Genomic DNA, 22,072 nt, shown 5'->3' on the forward strand with positions numbered 1-22,072 from the left:
CACATGGCAGGGAGAGCAGAGCCAGATGCAACCCAAAGCCTGTGAGCCCAGGGCCTGCCTGCCTCCCTCCCAGGCTGCAGGCACCTGCCCACAGTCCCCCACATCCCCGGGTCTGACAAGGTGGCTTCCCCGACGGGAGGCCAGAGCATCGTTTCAGGAGGACCCATGTGAGTTCTGGCAGGATCTGGCCAAGCTGTTAGAGACAAAACCCTCCAAGGTGGCCTAGGCGAGAAGAGTCTTGAGTTGCATGAATTTATGGTAAAGGAGTAGGCAGTTTAGCAGTTCTCAGGCCAGGGCCCGGGGGGCCAGGGTGCTCTGCTTGGAGGTGTGTGGAGGGGCCGCACCTCACAGGAAGGAAGTGCTGAGAAGGGAGGCCCAGCTGCCCCCAGGCCTGGAGGGTGGGGGCCAGGAGGGGAGTGGGTTGGGGAACAGGGCAGCCCCGGCCCTGGCTCTGCATTGTGAGCTGTGACTCTAGCAGGGCGCTTCCCTCTTAGGCCTCAGTTTCCTCACAGGCAAAGGGAGGGAGAGAGGCAACCCGTCCTCCCCTCCCCAGCACCTGGCACAGGGCTCGGGGATGGGCTGTGAGGACATGAGGCGGATTATAAAATCCTCTTTGGGAGGCTGGGTGGAAGCTTGCAGAGCACCACAAGGCCCCCATTGTACTGATGGGGAGACTGAGGCTGGGTCTGTCCGGGGCCTAGGTTCCCGCTGCAGGAATGAAGGCCGGCCAGTCGTTCTGCGGCTACTTTCTACCCTGTGCAGGGAACGGAGCCCTGCAGCCCTGCCCCAACGCCGACCATTTCTGAGGCTGCTGGGTATCTGTGAGTGCGTTTCCCACCTGGGGGGCCTTCTCCACGCCACACCTGCAGACCCCTGTCTGTCTGTCCACCTCCCCCACTCGACTGTGGACTGTCCCTCATCTTATTCCCCTCCGTCTCCCCAGTGCCTGTTCTTCATCCACGTGTTCACTCACGTCACCCTGTCTTTAGGGGCACCTACGCACGGCCCTGGGAATACACAGCAACCAAAGCACCTGGACCCTTCGCTCACCAAGCGCGCCATCGGGCAGGGACTCAGACCTCATCGGATTGCCACAAACAAATATGCAGCTTAGCACTGTGAGACGTGTGGGCAGAGGCCCTCTGGGGGCCGGGGCCAGCTTCTGGCTGAGGGCCTGGGGCCACCGGAGGTCCCCAAGGAGGAAGCATCTGAGGGCTCACTGGAGGCTGAGGAGGAGTTTTCTAGGTGATGAACGATGCTCAAACGATGCCATTTGCTTTGAGCAAATGGGCGGAGTCGCTTAGCATATCTTTTTGTGCCAGACTAACGAAGGCCTCCCATAAATTCCGAGTGCACGTTCTGGGTTCACATGGTCGGGTCTCCTGAGCTGGAGGAGCCAGCTTCAATCACAGCCCCGTCACCAGCTCTGAGGCCACCAACACAGCCCAGCCCCAGCCCCCCCAGTCCTGCCGTGGAACTCTGCTCAGACGGCCCCGACAATCTCCCAGAGGCAGAGATTTGAGTGACCCGTGGTTCCCACACTCCTGCAAAGCTCGGAGCCCTTGTCACCGCTGCAGCTACAGACCAGCAATGAAGAAGGTGACGAAGTTGTCCAGCAGAATCTCGTCGTCCTGGGCCCCCTCTTCAGCTGGAAGACAAGGACAGCCTCAGTTCCCAGCCATCTCTGCTCCCTCGCCCCGCAGCTCATGCAAGAACCAACTGCCCTTCCCCTCTCAAGCCAGACAGGGACAACGCGGTCAACGGTGGTCAGTCGCCAGACGGGGAGCACCCCCTGCCCACCTGGCCCTCCCAAGCCCTGGGAGGGAGCCCACGCACCTTTGAGAATCTGTGTGAGGATGTCGGCAGGGACATCCTCGCCCCTCTTCAGGGCCTCCCGGCGGCGCTGGACCCAGTCCTTGCCAACCTGGCGCAGAAAGCGGATGCTCTCCCGGATCTCACGGAGCTGCTTCCTCTTCCCCGGCATGAACTGAGCAAGAGATTCAGCTCGAGATGGTCGGCTGAACGCGTGCGTTTCCCTCTCCCTCTGCCCGACTACCCCAAAATGACTTTAGAAATGCACAGCAGCACTGGCAAGCTGGGAGGTCAGAACAATGTAAGAAAATTCTAGAAAAGATAAAGCAGCCAGGGAGACTAGATCAACACGGCAGACTGGGCCCAAGCATCAGCTTCCCCTTTGTGCACCAAATCCTTAGACATGATGGGAAAGATGCCCTAAAAGAGCCACGGAGCCCTGGGAGACAAGAGGACCCCTGGAGGATGGAGGCAGTTCAGAGGACAGCCAGAGGGAATGGAGCGGAATCTGCTGCCAAAAAAAAAACGGGTGGCATTGGGGGCTGCCAGTTCAGAGGCTGAAGTCCCTGGGAATAGGAGGATGGCCCTGGGATGAACTCAAGTTCCATCTTTCCCTTCTTCACGCCTAGAACAAAGAGGACAGTGGGAGCTGCAGCAGCCACTATCTATTTATCTATCTACCTATCTATCTATCTTAATTGATACATAATATTGTACATATTTATGGGGTACATGTGATATTTTGATACATGAATATGATGTGTAATTATCTAATCAGGGTATTTGTTAATAAGATCCCCGTCACCTCAAGCATTTATCATTTCTTTGTGTCGGGAACATTTCAGATCTTCTCTGTTAGCTATTTTGAAATATACAAGAAATTGTCATTCACTGTAGTCACCCTACTGTGCTATCAAACGCTAGAACTTATTCCTTCTATATAACTGTATGTTTGTACCCATCAACCAACCTCTCTTCATCCCCCTGCCGCCCTTCCCAGCCTGTGGTAACCATCATTCTACGCTCCACCTCCGTGAGATCGTTTTTAGCTCCCACATATGAGTGAGAATGTGCAATGTTTATCCTTTTGTGCCTGCCTTATTTCACTTAACACAATGACCTCCAGTTCCATCCATGTTGCTGTAAATGACAGGGTTTCATTTTTTTCTGTGGCTGAATAGTATTCCATTGTGTATACACATTTTCTTTATCTGTGCATCCATTGATAGACACTTAGATTGATGCCATGTCTTGGCTACAGTAAACATGGGGGTACAGGTATTCTTTGGTATAGTGATTCCCAGTAGTGGAATTTCTGGATCTTATGATAGTTCTATTTTTAGTTTGTTGAGAAGCCCCCACATTGTTTTCCATGATGGCTGTAATAATTTACATTCCCACCAACAATGTATAAGAGTTCCCTTTTCTTGGCATCCTTGCCAGCATCTGTTACTTTTTGTCTTTTTAATAATAGCCATTCTAGCAGGGGTAAGATGATACCTCATTGTGGTTTTGATTTGCATTTCCCCAATGATTAGTGATGTGGAGCATTTTTTCACATACATGTTGTCCATTTGTCTGTCTTTTAAGAAATGTCTATTCAGACCATTTTCCCACTTTTTGATAGGATTTTGGGGGTTTTTTAGCTGTTGAGTTGTTTGTGCAACTTGTATATGCTGGATATTAGTCTCTTGTGAGATGAAGAGTTTGCAAATATTTTCCCTTGTTCAGCAGATTGTCTCTTCACTCTGCTGATTGTTTCCTTCACTGTGCAGAAGCTTTTTAGTTTAATACAGTCCCATTTGTCTATTTTTGGGTTTTTCCCCTGTGCTTTTGAGGGTTTAGCCTTAAAATCTTTGCCTAGACCAGTGTCCTGGAGCATTTCCCATATGTTTTCTTCTAGTAGTTTCATAATTTCAGGTCTTACATTTAAGTCTTTAATACATTTTGAGCTGATTTTTGTATGTGGTGAGACATAAGGGTCCGGTTTCATTCTTTTGCAGATGGACATCCAGTTTTCCCAGCACCATTTTCTGGAGAGACTCTCCTTTCCCCAGTGTATGTTCTTGGGACCTTTATCGAAAATCAGTTGGCTGTAAATATGTGGATGTATTTCTGGGTTCTTTATTCTGTCCTACTGGTCTACGTCTGTTTTTATACCAACACTATGCTATAGATTTATAGTATATTTAGAAGTCATGTAGTGTGATGCCTCCAGTGTTGTTCAGGATTGCTTTGGCTGTTTAGGCTCTTTTGTGGTTTCATACAAATTTTAGGATTGTTTTTTCTATTTCTGTGGAGAATGTCATTGGTATCTTGATAGGGATTGCATTGAATCTGCAGATTGCTTTGGGTAGTACGGTCATTTAAACAATATTAATTCTGATCCATGAGCATGTGATGTCTTTCCATTCATTTGTATCCTCTTCAATTTCTTTCGTCAGTGTTTTGTAATTTTCCTTGTAGAGATCTTGGTACTCTTTGGTAAAATTTATTCCAAGGTGGTTTTTTTTTTAGAGCAATTGTAAATAGGATTGGCTTTCTTGGTTTTGGTTTCAGCTACTTAGCTGTTGTATAGAAATGTTACTGATTGTTGTATGTTGATTTTGTACCCTACAACTTTATTGAATTTGTTTATCAGTTCTAACAGTTTTTGGGTGAAGTCTTTAGGTTTTTCTATACATAAGATCATGTCATCTGGGAAGAGGGCAATTTGACTTCCTCTCTTCTGATTTGGATGCCTTTTATGTCTTTCTCTTTCCTGATTGCTCTGGCTAGGACTCCCAGTACTATGTTGAAAAAGACTGGTGGAGTGGGCATCCTTATCTTGCTCCAGTTCTTAGAAGAAAGGCTTTCAGCTTTTATCCATTCAGTGTGATGTTAGCTGGGGGGTTGTCATATATGGCTTTATTATGTTGAGGTATGTTCCTTCTATGCCTAAATTGTTAAGAGTTTTTATCATGAACGGATGCTAAATTTTATCAAATACTTTTTCTGCATGTATTGAGATGATCACATGGTTTTTGTCCTTCATTCTGTCGAAGTGATGTATCACATTTATTGACTTGTGGATATTAAACCATCCTGGCATCCCTGGGATAAATCCCACTTGATCATGGTGAATTAACTTTTTGATGTGCTGCTGGATTATGTTTGCTAGTACTTTGTTGAGGATTTTTGCATTTATTTTCACAAGGAATATTGGCCTGTCATTTTCTTTTTTGTTGTGTCCTTGTCTTATTTTGGTACTAGGGTAATGCTGGCTTTGTAGAATGGGTTAGGAAGAATTCCTTCTTCTTCAATTTTTTGAGATAGTTGAAAAGAATTGGCCTTCTCCTTTATAAGTTTGATAGAATTCACCAGCAAAGCCATCCAGTCCTGGGCTTTTCTTTGTTGGGAGACATTTTATTACTAATTCAATGTCATTATTTGGGTTTCTATTTCTTCCTGGTTCAATCTTGGTAGATCGTATGTGCCTAGGAATTTCTCTATTTCTTCAGACTTTTCCAATTTATTAGCATATAGTTGTTCATAATAGAGCTAAAGATCCTTTGTATTTCAGTGGTATCAGTTGTAATGTCTCCTTTTTCATTTCTGATTTTTTAAATTTGAGTCTTCTCATTTTCTTGGTTATTCTAGCAGTTTATCAATTTTATCTTTTCAAAAAGCCAACTTTTCATTGATCCTTTGTACTTTCTTTTAGTCTCTATTTCATTTGGTTCTGCTGTGATCTTTATTATTTCTTTCTTTCAATTAATTTGGGGGTTTGGTTTGTTCTTGCTTTTCTGGTTCTTTGAGGTGCATTGCTAGGTCATTTATTTGAAATCACTTACTTTTTTGATGTAGGCATTTACTGCTGTAAACATTCCTCTTAGCACTGCTTTGTATCCCACAGGTTTTGGTATGTCATGTTTCTATTGAAATCAAGGGGTTAATTTGATCAAGTCTGCCTGCCCTGCTTCCTTTTTGTCAATTGCTTTTCTTTTTCCTTTTTCTCTGAAGCTGAAGCCTGCCATAGCTGAAGGCCACACCACTGAACACTGAAACTTAACCGTCACTGGTTACTTTATAGAGAACATTCATAAGTCACCATGGTGATGGTTGCTTCAGCTGTTTTTTCGGAACTTGGGCCAGCTCCTGTCCACCTCAAACCAGCTGAAACCACTAACCCTTCAACTGGCCCTGCACAAGTGCCCAAGAGATGATCTTTTCACGTCAGAGGGCCAAAAACTCCACCCTCAGATCATGTTTATGCCCCCATTTTCTGTACATATGTCCTATAAAATGCTATGAACCCTGACGACACTTGCATAGAATAAACCTGTTACTTCAATTTTCCCCACTGCCAATTGCCTTTCCCCATACTCAGACCACCCTACTTCTCCAACCCATAAATATCCCAAAGCTTTATCTTTGGGGAAGTGAATTTGAGAGTTGTTTTCCCATCTCCTCACTTTTTAGCCTTAAGATTGTATATTTTTATTTGTTTGTTTACTTTTGGGGGGGGCTGTTTGTTTTTGAGACAGGGTCTTGCTCTGTTGTCTAGGCTAGAGTGCAGTGGCATCAGCATAACTCACTGCAACCTCAGACTCCTGGACTCAACCAATCCTCTTGCCAGCGCCACCTCAGTAGCTGAAACTACAGGTTTATGCCACCATGCCTGGCTGATAAATCTTTTCTCTTTTGCAAAACCCATGTCACAGTAATTGACTTATTGCACACAGGCAGAATAGACCTAGACCTGATTGGTAACACTATTTTCATTTGTTTCAAGAAATTTTTTTATTTCCTTCTTTATTTCTTCATTGACACAATGGTTGTTCAGGAACATGTTTAATTTCCATGTATTTATACAGTTTCCAAAGTTCTCTTGCTATTGATTTCTAATTTTATTCCACTGTGGTCTGAGAAAACACTTGATATGATTCCAATTTTTAAAAACTTATTGAGACTTGTTTGTGGCCTAACATATGGTCTATCGTGGAGAATGTTCTATGTGCTGATAAGAAGAATATATATTCTTCAGCTGTTGGATGAAATGTTCTGTAAATGTCTGTTAGGTCCATTTGGTCTAAATTGCAGTTTAAATCCAATGTTTCTTTGATTTTCTGTCCAGATAATCTATCTAATGCTGAGAGTGGGCTGTTAAAGTCCCTATTATTGTATTGAAGTCTACTCCTTCTTTAGATCCAATAATATTTGCCCTATATATCTGGCTGCTCCAGTATTGGGTACATATATCTTTTTTTTTTTTTTTTTTTTTTTTGAGACAGAGTGTCACTCTGTTGCCCGGGCTAGAGTGAGTGCCGTGGCGTCAGCCTAGCTCACAGCAACCTCAAACTCCTGGGCTTAAGCGATCCTACTGCCTCAGCCTCCCAAGTTGCTGGGACTACAGGCATGTGCCACCATGCCCGGCTAATTTTTTTTCTATATATATATATTTAGCTGTCCATATAGTTTCTTTCTATTTTTTAGTAGAGACGGGGTCTCGTTCTTGCTCAGGCTGGTCTCGAACTCCTGAGCTCACACAATCCGCCCGCCTCGGCCTCCCAAGTGCTAGGATTACAGGCTTGAGCCACCGCGCCCGGCCTGGGTACATATATCTTTAGAATTATTTTATCTTCTTGCTGATTTCTCCCTTTATTATTACATAATGACCATCTTTGTCTCTTTTTACAGTTTTTTTACTTAGAGTCTGTTTTACCTGATATAATAATAGCTACTCCTGCTTGCTTCTGCTTTCTGTTTGCGTGGAATATTTTTTTCCATCCCTTCACTTTCAGTCTCTATGTGTCTTTACAGGGGAAGTGAGTTTCTTGTAGGGAGCATATAGTTGAGTCATTTTTTAAATCCATTCAGCCAGTCTATATCTTTTATGTGGGGAAATATATTATTTACATTCAAGGTTATTATTGATAGATAAGGACTTATTCCAGTCATTTTGTTCATTGTTTTCTGGTTGTTTTTGTATATCTTTGTTCCTTTATTCTTCTCTTATTGTTTATTATTGCAGTTTGGTGGTTTTTCTATAATGGTAACGTTTGAGTCTTTTCTGTCATTTGTGTATCTGCTCTATCAATGAATTTTATACTTCTATATGTTTTCATGATGGTAGATATCACCCTTTTACTTCTAGATATAGGACTCCCTTAAGAATTTCTTGTGGGGCCAGTCTAGCGGTGATGAATTCCCTCAGTTTTTGCTTGAAGGATAGATTTGCTGGGTACAGTATTCTTGTTGGCCAGGTTTTTTTTTTTTTCTTTCAGCACATTGAATATATCATATCATTCTCTTCTGGCCTATAAGATTTCTGTTGAGAAATACACTCTTACATTAATGAAGATTCCCTTACATGTGACTTGATGTGGGCTTTTTCCCCCTGTTTTTAAAATTCTCTCTTTGTCTTTGACTTTTGACAGTTTGACTATAATGTGCGTTACAGAAGACTTTTTTGGGTTAAAACTTTTGGGGGATCTTTGAGCTTCCTATAGCTGGATGACTATATCTCTTGCAAGACTTGGGAAGTTTTTCAGCTATTATTTCATTAAATAGGTTTGCTATGCCTTTGCCTATCTCTTTTCCTTGTGAAACATGGAGAATTTGAATATTTGGTCACTTTATGGTATCCCATATGTCACGCAGGTTTTCTTGATTCTTTGTTTCTTTTTTTTTTCTTTTTTTGTCTGATTGGGTTATTTCAAAAGACTTGCCTTCAAGTTCAGAAATCCTTTCTTCTACTTGATCTAGTCTATTGTTGAAACTCTCAATTGTATTTTTTATTTCTTTCATAGAATTCTTCAGTTTCAGGATTTCTGTTTAGTTCTTTTTTATGATATCCATCTTTTTGTTGAATTTCTCATTCAGATCATGAATTGTTTTCCTGGTTTTTTATATTGTCCATCCATGTTCTCTCTTATCTCACTGAGATTCTTTAATATCATTACATTATTTTTTTTCAGGTATTTCATAAATCTCCTTTTCTTTGAGATTTGTTACTGGAGAGTTATTGTGTTCTTTGTGAGGCATCATATTTCCTTGATTGTCATGTTTCTTGTATCCTTAGGTTGATATCTACTCATCTAGTGTAACAGTCACTTCTTCCCATTTTCTAGATTGACTTTCATAGGGAAAGACTTGTTTCTATAGATGTACATATATTATTGAGTAAGTAAGGAGCTTTGGCTTTGATTCTGGGTTGGGGCAGAAGTGTAGTCTTCATCTGATTTCTTCAGCTGTAATCAGCATCAGTGGTCTCTGTGATTTCTTCAGTGGCCTAAACTGCAGCTGTTAGTGAAGGCTGTGGTCAGAATTTGCTGGCAATGGGGACACCAGGCAGGTCAGTCCTCAGGCATGAGTGGTGGCAGCAGTGGGCAGGGTGGGCCTGTCTTCAGGCTCTCATATAGCATGCACAGACACTGGTAGCAGTGGGCAAGGAGAACCTGTTCTCAGGGTCTCCCAATATTGTACATAGGTGTCAGCTGCAGTGGGCAGGGTGGGTCATTCCCCAGCCCTCTAGATGGCATGCTTGGGCACAGGAGGTGGTGGCAGTGAGATGAGTGGGCTTTTTCTTAGGACCCTGGATGGTGCACACATGCACCAGCAACAGTGAGTATGGCAGATCAATCTTCAGGCCCCCCAACGGTGTGCATGGGTGCCAGCAGCCAAGGCAGGTTGATCCCTAGGCCCCAGTGACAGGTGGGGTATGCCTGTCCTCAGGCCCCCCAATAGTATATGTGGGCAACAGTGGTGTTGGGCAGGGATGGGTCAATCTTCAGGTCCCCTGAGGGTGTGCACAGGCTCCAGCAGTGACACACAAGGCAGGTGGGTCCCCAGGCCCCCATATGGAGCACACAGGCACTGGTGCCAGTGGGTAGGGCAGGCATCTCCCTAGGCCCCCCAATGGTATGTGTAGGTGCCCACAGTGGTGGGCATGGCAGATTAATTCCCAGGCCCCTGGACAGTGCACATGGGCATCAGTGGCAGTGGGCAGGGTGTACCTCTTGTAGCAGCCATCCTATGATAATGAGATGATGGGCCGAAGACAGTGGAGAGAAAGACATAAGGATCCAGGAATAATCTGACATTGTGGAGCCATCATAGCCATCCCAGACTGCCAGCTTTGGGGATCTCTTTACATGAGAGAAAGATTAACTCCTAATTTACTTTATGTCACTTTGATTTTGAGCCTCTACTTTAGGCGATGCATGCAAGTCCTGATTCAGAATTTTTTTTTTTTTTTTTGAGACAGAGTCTCGCTTTGTTGCCTGGGCTAGAGTGAGTGCCGTGGCATCGGCCTAGCTCACAGCAACCTCAAACTCCTGGGCTTAAGCGATCCTACTGCCTCAGCCTCCCGAGTAGCTGGGACTACAGGCATGCACCACCATGCCCAGCTAATTTTTTCTATATAGATATTTAACTGTCCAAATCATTTCTTTCTATTTTTGGTAGAGACGGGGTCTCACTCTTGCTCAGGCTGGTCTCGAACTCCTGACCTCGAGCAATCCACCCGCCTCGGCCTCCCAGAGTGCTAGGATTACAGGCGTGAGCCACCGCGCCCGGCTCAGAATTTTATTATATTTCAGAATAGCTAGAAGTTTTCAAATAGTCCCAACATAAAGCAATGATAAATGTTTCAGGTGAATCATGTCCCAATTACCCTGATTTGATCATTATATGTTATATGCTTGTATCAAAATATAACATGTACTCCATAAATATGTACAATTATTATGTAACAATAAAAAATTTAAAAAAATAAAAAAAGAAGTCATTTCAGACATACCAGAACTCCAAACCCATTCTGAACAACATCACTGAAGGAGGCGCTTCAGCAAATGAGGACAACACAGCTATGGGGCCAGTTGCCCGAGGGGGTGCTGGGGCGGTACCTTTGCCAGAGTGTTACGGGATGCGGTGATACCCTCCAACATCAGCTTCACTGCCTGGGACAGAGGCTTCTGGGCACCCAGCAGCATGCTAGTCTCCATTCCGAAAGCTGCCTGGGGGAGAGAGAAGGGCTAGGTCATAACTGGGGTAGGAGGACAGCAGACCCAGGGCAGACCTGGCACATTCAGCTGGAGACCCAGGCCCTGGACTAAGGGTTTACGTGCATCACATCAACTCCTCACAACAATCCATGACAATCCAACTCCCATGGCATGTTGAGAGGATTAAGTAGTTCATAGTACCTGCTCAATAAACCTTGGTTTCCTTCCTTGACAAGATGCATTTCCCTAAAATGCAACTTTATTTAGGTGTTCATTCTACAGCCAGCTTCACAGTGAATTGTTGCAATAACAACGATAATGATGACTCCATTCACTGTCCCCACCTTTATATGGGGCTGCCTGACCTACTTTCACATGGGGTTTGGGGTTATCTGGGCCACTGCTGAGGCTCCTGGGGTGAGAGCCAAGAGATACCCCAGGGGAGGTGCAGAGGGAAGGCAGGCTTTGGGGCTGAGAGTCAGGCAGATCTGAGATCGAGTCTTGCTTCTGCCACAGACTGGTTACAACAGGCCCTACACTTCTCAGTGTCCATTTCTAGAGCATGAGTTAGTAGCCTCGATCTGATGCGAGGTTGCTTTGAATACTCAAGGAGACAAAATATATAAAAGACATGTGAAGCACAGAGAAGAGGCTACTGATACACTGGAGGAGCAGGAGGGAGGGGAGGCAGGGAGGAAAGGGAAGGGGAAGGGAAGAGGAAAAGGAGAAGACCCTCTGCCCCATGTGGCCCTCCTGGACCCAGCCCCCAGCCATCACCCATCACCTTGGCCAGGATGTCTATGGTGGTGTAGGTCAGCATGTCCTGCATGGACACTGGGGTCTGCCCATCCGCCTTGGCTTCTAGAATCTCCACCAGCTGCTCGGCCTTCTCGTTGAACGTTTCCATCAAGCTAACCAAGGAGCTGGAGAAACAGCACAGGCATCAACGGCCGCCAAGCCCAGCCCAGGCCAGTGGGCTGCCGTGTGCCCTCCCTCTCTGCAGGGAGGATATTGTGCAGAGCGAAGGCAGGTGGCCCCCCCAGCCTTTCTGGCCTCCCCTCAAGGCCCAGATTGCAGGTTAGGGTTGCAGTAACTAGGTTCATCATTCTCCTCCACTCAGTATGGAGGAGAATGCCCTTGTCTTAACAGTTCCATGGGTCTGCCACTGTGGCCTCTCAACGCTGACATTACAGGGACATGGCAGTATAGAAGCTCTGGGGCCTCCTAGAGTGCACAATGCGGCTACCTTGGTTCCCCTCCTATCCCTCTGCTTGCACTGCCCACTCTCCTTACCTGCCCTGCCCAGGTGACCATTTGCAGCATTGTGTTTTTACATTTCACTTCCTGTCCTTGAACAATCATAGTGCCCAATTCTATGGGAAATGAGTCCTCAGATGCCATCTGCAGCCCAGAGCTCCCAACCCAGAGGGCTCCCTGACCTGGGACAGCTCATCTCCCAGGCATAGAGCTTAGAAAGAGATATAGAAGGATACGCTTCAAACTCACAAAAACGGCAACCCCAAGAGAGCTGGAAGAGAAGATACTGCCAATTTGTACATTAGAAATTTCTGAATTTTACTAAGACACAGTGTTGCTTTTATAATTTAAAGACATTTTTAATATAATTTTAAAATATTAATCTGAGTAAAGGGTGCATGGGTATACTTTGTCCCATTCTTATTCTTGAATAAATTTGAAAATTTGAAATTATTTCCCAATAAAAAGCCTTTTAAAAGAGAAAATGGGAGAAGAGAAACAAAAAGAATAAATTTTTAACTAGGAAAGGAAATCAGCTCTTCATTGCCCATCTGGCTGCTGTGCCTGGCAGCAGTGAGCCTGCGGGCCGCCACTCTGATCTGGTCAGTATGCTGCTGCTCCTAGGAGGGAGGTGAAAATCTTCACCTGGGCTTGGGAGACAGTCGGCCCCGTGCTGACTTCCACCTGCTGCAACGGTGTCTTAGCTCCTCCAAAGTACGACGTTCCTGCCCACCTCAGGGCCGCTGCATTCACATCCCCTCTGCCTGGAGCTCCCTTCCCCCCACCCTCCACGCCCCATGACTGTTTCCACCTGAACGCCTCTCCCCTCTGCAGATGGACACCAGATGCCCCTTCTTTGGGCAATGTCTGTTGAGCCCCAGGTAGGCCCAATATTTGCCCTCGTAGCACCCATGACTTGTTCTTCGTGATATTTACATGTTTGCAAGTATATATTTATTTGCAAGATTATTTTTAGTTGTCTTTTTGTTTATAAAAATCCCACTCAAGTTGACTATTTGAATAGCGTGTGTCTGGTTATCATAACAATACTGAATCTCTGGCAGCTATTGTAGATACAGAATGCTGGGCTGGGCTGTCAGATGTACAGTAAGATCCCAACTCCTTGTCTTCTAAGGAAAGGACTGGGACCAAGGTCTTCCCATAAGTAAAATCTAGAAAAGTAGAAACTGGCAATTTACTCTTGCAATTTTTTTTAAATTACATAATGGGCCAGGCATAGTGGCTCCCACCTGTAATCCCAGAGCTTTGGGAAGCCAAGGAGGATTGCTTAAGGCTAGAAGCTTGAGACCGGCCTAGGCAACATAGCAAGACCTCATCTCTACGAAAAATAAAAATTAGGCAAGGCGTGGTGACTCACGCCTGTAATCCCAGCACTTTGAGAGGCAGAGGTGGGAGGCTTTCTTGAAGTCAGAAGTTTGAGACCAGCCTGAGTCAGAGCGAGACCCTGTCGCTACAAAAAAATAGAAAAATTAGCCAGGCGTGGTGGCATGCACCTGTAGTCCCAGGTACTTGGGAGGCTGAGGCAGGAGGATCTCTTGAGCCCAGAAGTTCAAGGCTGCAGTGAGCTATGATGACACCACTGTGCTCCAGCCTGGGTGACAGAGCGAGACCCTGTCTCTGAAAGAAAACAAAATGGTGCACCAGAGCTTCCTGTTTTCTCTTCATTAGTGAATTAGGGTTCACAGGCTCGAGAGTCCTTCCAGAAACACTCACAGGCATCTTCCAAAGCTGCTTTCACACAACCTCGTAAACTTGGCATTTACAATGAAACAGTCATCTCTAAGATGACGCCTCATGGTGAGATTAAAAAATAAAAGCGTCTGGTGATAGTTGTGTAATGATGTAAATGAACTTAAAACAACACTGCACACCTAAAAATGGTTAAGATGGTAAATTTTGTTATGTGTATCTTGCCAGAATTAAAAATTTAAAAGAAATAAAAATGTCTGTGAAAGCACTAAATAAACTGTGAAGTGCTGTTCAAACACAAGGTCCTGTGTGCTAGAGAGCGTTCGTCAGGACCATGACGTGATTATGTCATGACCACGTGGGCCACCATCTGTTGGAATCTGTGTCCACCGATAACCTCGAAGCTTCCTGGGGGCAGGGAGCATGTCAGCCGGCTGTCCTTCGTAACCCTGGCCCTTGGCACGATAACTATTTATTAACATCAAATAAATGCCTCCGTCCAGGCTACTCCTTCCCACTCTCACTTCTGGTAACTTTCCAATAAGACTGAGACTATTCTAGTTCGTTGACCCACTAACGCATTCATTGACTCTGTGGGCATTCCCAGAGGGCTGTGGGGTTCCTGGCGCTGGCTCAGGAGTCAGGGACATGGTGTGTCTTCAGCCTTCAGGGACCTGTGGTCTAAGGAGGAAGCTGGGCGTGAATGGAAGCTCTGCACTGGGTGTGACAGGAGCTGTGACGCAGACACGAACTTAGCCTCAGAAGGCAACATCCGAGCTAGGTGTCAAAGGAGGGACAGGAATTCCCCACAGGGAGCACACTGAGGCAGAGGGAAGAGCAGGTGCAGGGGCAGAGATGCCAGAAAGGGCACAGTGGTTTCCAGACAGGTAGGGACGAGGGGATGCAAAGGCTGGAGGGGTTTAGGGGCGGATCAGGTGAGTGGGGCTGACCTTCACCTCCCGGATGCTAGGGAGCCATTGAAGGCTGCAGAACAGGGGAGTGGCATGGTCGGATCTGAGTTTTAGCAAGATCCTTCCAGGCCGGTGAGGTGGGTGCATTGAGGAGGGAGACAGGAGGCAGGGAGGTCAGTGAGGGGGCTGCGTAGTGACCCTCAGAGGCTGGCAGGCTTCGCTCTCTTCCGACGACTCATGCCCTCTTTGCTCTCTCCCTTCAGCTGGGTGACCCCCCGGATGAAGACACCCCCTTCTCGAGGTCCACCTGTGCTGCAGCAGCCCGTGCCACCTCTGACCAGGCAGGACCCACCCCGCCGGCCTCTGGCCACACTCACCTTCGGCTGAAGGCCAGATCCATGACTCTGCGCTGTTTGTGCCAACGCTCGTAGTTGCATTCGGACACCAAGCCCTGGCCGAACAGCCTGCGGGAGACAAATGCTCGATGAGAGAAAGTGGATGAGGGAGGGGAGTGACGGCTCGGTGGGGACGGGCTGGCTTCTGGGATGCTGACATGGCTCCGGAGCCAACCGTGGTGGCAGCTGTGCCGCACTATGAATGTACTGAATGCCAGCATGTTGTACTCTTTACAGAAGCTAATATGGCGAATGTTATGTCAGTTTTATTACAATAAAAAACACTAAAATAACAGGGCGATCGTGTTATCCAACCTACGTGACCCCATATTCCCACCTGCCATCTGGAGGGGGAGGAAGAGGAGAAAAGTGCCAATGACGAGTGCGGGGCCACCATTTACGGGGTGCCTATTGTGTGCCTGGCAGTCAGGGCCCCGGGCCTTGATGCTACACCCCCAGTCTGGACCCCAGGGGCCCTGGCTCACAGCAGGGCTCTCCTGGCCTCCCACCCAGGCCTCCCACCTCGCCTCCTTACCTCTCACCAAACACCGTCTGGAGCGCGCGGTACATTTTGGAGTCCTTGTTGTACTTGGTTGACATCAGGAACTTCTAAACATCCCCCCCCCCAAAAAAAAATCAGCATAAGCTCGTGCACCCATGAGAAGCTGCAAAGGACTTTTCGGAGACATGCCCCAAATAATCACCACCAGCCGAGGCCAGCGACGGTGGGAGCACTTCACGCACACAGTCTCGTGTCACCCTCAGCCACCTGACAGGGAAGCCCTGTGTTCAAGGAATGTCGGCGTGTGGAGGGGAGGAAAGGGGGCATGGGGGGCAAAGCGACTTTCCCAGGGACATGCCAGTGGACAGTGCCCTGGCCCGGGCCACCTTCCAAAGCAGCAAGACAGGAGAAGGCACACGCTGCTCTGAGGCCCAAGTGGGAAGGGGAGGAGCCCGGAGGACCCAGCGGAGACAGGCAGCATAGATGCAGTGTTGTTAGCACCAACCCAGCCTCGGAGGGCAAGGAGGACTTCCTGGAGGAAGGGTCGACTTACTTCACCAAGAGCTGCATGATAACAACGATAACATCAGCCAACTGCCCTCCAGGCCGTGCTGCCAAGTGGCCACACTTGCGCTGTGGGGACAGCTGGCTTCAATTTGGACCAAGGCTCGGCATCCCCACTCCCTCACTGGCTAACTCTAGGACCCTGGATGAGTTACTCACCTCCTCTGCCCCCCACTTTCTCATCTACAAGATAGGGATGAGAAGAGCTCCTGGCTGGTGGGTTTGTCGTGAGGAGTAAATCTGCTCTACGTGGGAAGGGCTGAGAACGGTGCGTGGCACGTGGCCGGTGCTCAATGAATGCCAGGTGCACAGGCCCGCACGCGCCCACAGCTGTGGGTGCTATTTCTAAGCTCATCTTACAAACAGATGAAGAAACTGAGATTTAACACTTGCCCGAGGTCACACACAGGGTGACAGGTGGGTACAGGATCTGAATCTAGGCAATTTGCGGTGGGAACAGAGGAGAGGGGGCTGGGACTCACTGTCTGCTCAGGCAGGCGTGCGTGGAGTGGGTGGGGCTGCAGGGCGGGGGCAGAGCCCTGCCCTCGGGGACGCTGCTTTGTCCTGTGGGCACTAGGAGAGGCTGGAAGGGGATTTCTCTACTATAAATCGGCCAGAGTGCTGCCAGCTTCTCTGAGTTTAGCTCCCAGGGGTCGAAGATGGATTTTTCAGCTGAAAGGAAATCCCAGGAGTGGCTGACTTTGCATTCTGAGCCATATTCCCGAGACCTCAACCCCACCCCAACTCTGTCATTTTCACCCAAGTTCTGCCACTACCCTGCTCCTGCCAGGAGGAAAACATGACAGCAAATGCCCCTGAGTCGTCTGAGGTCTAAGTCAGCCCTTCAACTAAAGAGGCCCTACCACTGAGGCAGAGCAGCCTTGGCACAGGCTCTGACCGGGTGTCCCCACGGCCGGGTCCCCCACGGCCGCTGTCCCAGAGGTGGGAGTCCCGTGATGGCCCGGTGTGCTGAACTTCGATGCCCACACTGACGGCTAACTGCTAGGGACTTGCCCTCCTGCCATAAACAATGAGAAAACTGGCAATACGTACGAAATGTCTGTTTTCAGACACTGAACAACAGGCAGTGCAGGGTGTGAACCTCAGGAGAAGGAGGGGAAAAAACTGTGAGACCCATGACTGGGGTCGCCCAGCTTTCTACCCGGAGGTAATTCCAGGACAACGGCACTAACGGCAGAGACCCGAATACAGTCCTGCTCTGCCTTGCCAAGTTGAACAGAGACCAGCGTCTAGGCAGGCCAAAGGAGAGTGGAATTCGCAGGACGGAGTACCAGAGAGGAGCTATGCAGGGAAAGAGCTCCTCTGCAATACTCTGTATGGGGTCCCTCGATTCTTTGAATGAATAACAATCTGTGCACACGTAGGGTGAAACCCCACAGACTGGGCAGAAACTACGTCTGGGGAAATGAGAATTAGAGGGTAACTACAGGCTGAACAATTCTCAGAGCTTACACAGGGCCAAGAATTATTCAAGTTCCCACTAGCTGGAACTAATGAACCTCAGATACAAGACCTTTAGCAGAGGGCCCAGAAGGGTCACTCCTTAGGAATGGGGCTAAACTAGCTCTGGAGCAAAAGTCTTAAAAAAAAAGCCTTAAAGCAAGTCTGGAAAGGATCAAACTGATCTGTAAGTAACTTCATCATCTGTCAGAATGAAATCCAACACCCTTTAAAGGAATAAAACAAAATCTAGCGCTCAACAATGTAAAATTCACAGTGTCCAGTATCCAACAGAAAAATCACTAGGCATGCCAAAAAGCAGGAAAATATGACCTATAAGTAGACCCAGAAATAACAGACTGATACAGTTAGCAGGCAAGAACTTTAAAACACCTATTACAAATATACAAATATGTTCAAGGAACCCACACAGCCAAAAAATTCAAAGAATCCCAAGCAGAATTAACACGAAGACAGTACACCAAGGCAGATCATAATCAAATTGCTGAGACCAGTGATAAAGAGAAAATATTAAAAGGAGACACAGATGAAGAGGTATCATATTATTTGAAGATAGATTGCTGTAAGTGAAAGATGACATTTACAAACCCTAGGACAACCACTGAGAGACAGAGAAAAGGAGCTAATGAGACAACAGTGGGATACAATAGAGTGCTTGAACACACTTAGTCTGTAGCAAGGCAGGAACAAACCACAGATGGGGCAAATAGAAAACAGTAATATGGTACATTTAACCAGACCGTCTCATAATTACATTAAATGGCCTTCTAAAGGCAGAGAGTATCAGGCTATATAAAATAGCAAGACTCAACTATGTGCTATCTATAGGAAACCTACCTTAAATATAAAAGCCCAGACCAAGCATAAGAAGGCTGCAATGGCCATACTAAAACAGACAAAATGTATTTTACGGTAAAGAATGCCACCAAGGATAAAGAGGAATATTTCTAAGGACAAAAGGGTTGATTCATCTTGAAGATGTTATCAGTCCTAAAGATGTACACACCTACTAACAGAACTTCAAAATACATAATGCAAAATGGATAGAACTGAAAGTAGACATAGACAAATCTATGCCTATGGCTGGAGAGTTCAACAGTCCTCTTCTAGTCATTGCTAAACAAGTAGACAGAAAAGTAGTTAAGGATTTGGAAGATCTGAATAACACTATTGACCAACATAGCCTAACTGACATTTCTACAACACTCCCATTCAACAATTACAAAATACACATTATTTTCAAGTGTTCATGAACATTCTCTGAGATCTCAGGACTATACGCTGGGCCATAAAACATGTTTCAATTAATTTAAAAGATTGAAATCATGATATGTATTTTTGCTGACCTTGCAGGATTAAATTAAAAATCAATAACAGAAAGCTACCTGTAACACCCCGTAATATTTATAAATTGAATAATAATCCATGCTTCAAAGAAAAAAATCACAAGCGAAGTTAGAAAATGAAGTGAATGAAAATGAAAGCGTAAGATCAACATTTATGGTGAATTTGTGCTAGAGCAATGTTTCGAGGGAAATGTGTAGCTTGAAATCCTTGTATCAGAAAAGAAGAAACTCCTACAATCAATTATCTGAACGCCTGTCCTAATAAATTAGAACGACAACAAATCAAACCCAAAGTGAATGCAAGAGGACATAATAAATAGCAGAAATCAGTAAAATCGGAAATGGACAAACAGTGGAGAAACCCAACGAAACCGAAAGCTGGTTCTTTGGACAGATGAATAAAACTGATGAACCTCTTGCTAGACTGACCAGGAAAATAACAGAAAACTCAAATTACTATTCTCAGGAATGAAAGAGGGAATGTCGCCACAGATCCCACAGACATTGAAAAGACCGTAAGTAAATATTATGACAACTTTATGCCAATAATTCAAACAATTTAAGTGAAATGTGCAAATCCCTTGAAATACGTCAATTATCAAACTCAAGAAAAGTTCTGAAAGCCATACATCAATTAGGGAAGTTGAGAAGGAAACCCTGACACCTGCTGTAACATGGACGATCCTTGAAGAAACTATGCGCAGTGCAATAAGCCAGACGCGGAACGGCAAATACTGTGTGATTACTGCTATATGGTACTCAGAGTCGTCAAATTCATAGCGACAGAAAGTAGAACGCGGGTTGCCAGGGACTGGGGGAGGGGAAATCAGGAGTTATTGTTTAATGCTGTGGTCCCCAGTGCCGGGGCTGCAGAGCTCCACCGACCCCCGCCCCCATCCATGGAAAAATTGTCTTCCATGAAACCAGTCCCTGGTGCCAAAAAGGTTGGGGACCACTGGTTTAATGGGTGCAGAGTTTCCGTCAGTGAAGATGAAAAAGTTCTGGGGATGGACGGTGGTGATGGATGTACAAAAATGTGAATTTCCTTAATGCTGCTGAACTGTACACCTAAAAATGGTTATGATGGTCAATTTTGTGTTATGTACATTTTAACACAATTTAAAGTTTAAAAAACACAAAATTAAAAAAATAAATTGAATGTATAATTTAAAAAACAAAAACTTTCCTCAAAGAAAACTCCAGGTCCACGTGGCTTCACTGGCAAATTCTATCAAACATTAAAGGAAAAAATAACACCATTCCTATACAAACTTTTACAGAAAATAGAGGCGGAGGTAACACTTCCCAACTTATCTTATGAGGCTAGGAATAATCTAATACCAAAACCAGACAAAGGCATTATGAGAAAAGAATAAATATAGAAGCAAAAAACCCTTAGCAAATTGAATCTAGCAATATATAAAAGATAGTATATCATGACTGGGAATGCAAGGTTGGTTTAACACTTGAATATCAATCAATACAATTCACCATATTGATATGTATCTTTCAATGTCTCACTAAGCATCATGAAAGTGTGCATGGTTTTTCACAACATACTTTCAAAAGTCTTAAATGGTGTCTGTGTTTGAAATTAAACTTTTTTTAAAAAGTGATTTTTGACATTCTGTTAGAGACACCATGGTTATTCAACCTGTCTCGTGATCTGGACCCCGGGTAGAACTTTATCCCTCTCAGAGTCACTACAGCCACCCTCAGGCAGAGCATCATGCCCACACATCTGCTGGGCACCCACTGTGAGAATAACACATCATTGTTTCTTGAGCAATTGCTATGTGCCAGGCGGGGCTAGATGGCTCACATACATCATTTCAGTTCCATTCCTACAACCACCCTGTAAGAGAGACATCATCCCTATTGCACAAATGAGGAAACTGAGGCCCAGAATGATGAGGCAAGTTGTCTAAGTTCCCACAGCCAGTTGGTCTCGGAGCCCAGATTTGAGTCCAGTTCTGCCAACTGCAAAGTAGATGGTCTGATGCCCGTTCTTAGTACTTTCATGGCAGACATTACAGATAAGGTGACCTGCCTTGGTTTCCTCATCTCTAAAATGGGGACCAATAAAAGCTCTACTCCTCCGAGCATTAAAGGGGTTACTAATTGTGAAGTGCATAGCGAAGTGCACAGCCCATAGTAAGCACTGTTTCAGGATCTTTTGAGACTTTATTTGTTAAATAAACCAATCAACAGTTAATTCTCATCAGAGCCCTGGGAGACAGGGGTATAATTCCCATCTTGCAGATGAAGGCACTGAGGCTAAGAGAGGTAAACTAAATATGTGCGCACCAGCAGGACAGAATTTCCAACACAAATGGGGACAGCAAAGTTCCCATTCATTCTCCACGTTAAAAAGCAATGCCTGGAAGAGCCCCCCAAATGGTGGGTGGTTACAGAGAAAGATGCCGTTCCTTTTTGATCTTTGGGAAGCCAGCCCAAATGCACCTGGCTCTGGAACATTCTTCCTGGGACCAAGCTTCATGCCCCCAGCCCAGGGAAAGGGAGGAGCCTCCCCACAGAAACGATGCTGCTTCCTACCTTGACCGACTCAGGGCTCGTGACGATGACGGAGGTTTTGTGGAAGACGTTGACCCGCACAACGGGTCCATACTTCTTAGCCCTGAAACCAAAGTAACCCAGAGGAAGCTGTCACCTCCCCAAGACATGAGTTTCAGCAGCCCCGCCCAGTAGGAGGAACAGAAGCAGCCCATCCCAGAAGGTATTCAACCCTGGGCCACAAAACGAGCACTGCACTGGGGACCCAGAGGCCTGGGAGTGAGGCTCCGCCCACTGGGCCTCAGTCTCCACATCCTCAGAATAGGGTTGCAACTCCCTTCCTTTGACTGCCCCAAACGGTTGTTGTGGGAACGAAATGATACAGTATCCTTGAAAGTGCTTTGAAAAGTGTACAGTACCGCCCCAAACAGTGACCCTTATCTCATCTCACACACCCCCGCCCAGTTTACAGATGAGAAAACTGAGGCTCAGAAAGCTTCTGATGGCTGGTCTAAGGGCCTGCAGTTGGTGAATGGAAGAACTTGGCCTCCAAGCCCGCCCCATCTGCCTCTCCACTCAGAGGAGGATCTGC

The 22,072-nt window shown here is 46.1% G+C and overlaps 1 protein-coding gene across 1 annotated transcript in view; it reads right to left on the reverse strand.

Annotated features, from left to right (window-relative positions):
• The window catches only part of LOC123640115 (cholesterol 24-hydroxylase), a 36,770-nt gene that overhangs the window by 7,923 nt on the left and 6,775 nt on the right, over positions 1-22,072 (reverse strand). Inside the window, 7 exon segments of the mRNA XM_045554483.1 lie at positions 1,586-1,648; positions 1,837-1,987; positions 10,701-10,811; positions 11,584-11,722; positions 15,055-15,141; positions 15,608-15,681; positions 21,523-21,604. Of these exon segments, the coding sequence (XP_045410439.1) occupies positions 1,586-1,648; positions 1,837-1,987; positions 10,701-10,811; positions 11,584-11,722; positions 15,055-15,141; positions 15,608-15,681; positions 21,523-21,604 (707 nt within the window).

This window comes from Lemur catta, chromosome 1, assembly GCF_020740605.2.
Source record: "Lemur catta isolate mLemCat1 chromosome 1, mLemCat1.pri, whole genome shotgun sequence".
In the NCBI taxonomy this organism is placed as follows: domain Eukaryota; kingdom Metazoa; phylum Chordata; class Mammalia; order Primates; family Lemuridae; genus Lemur; species Lemur catta.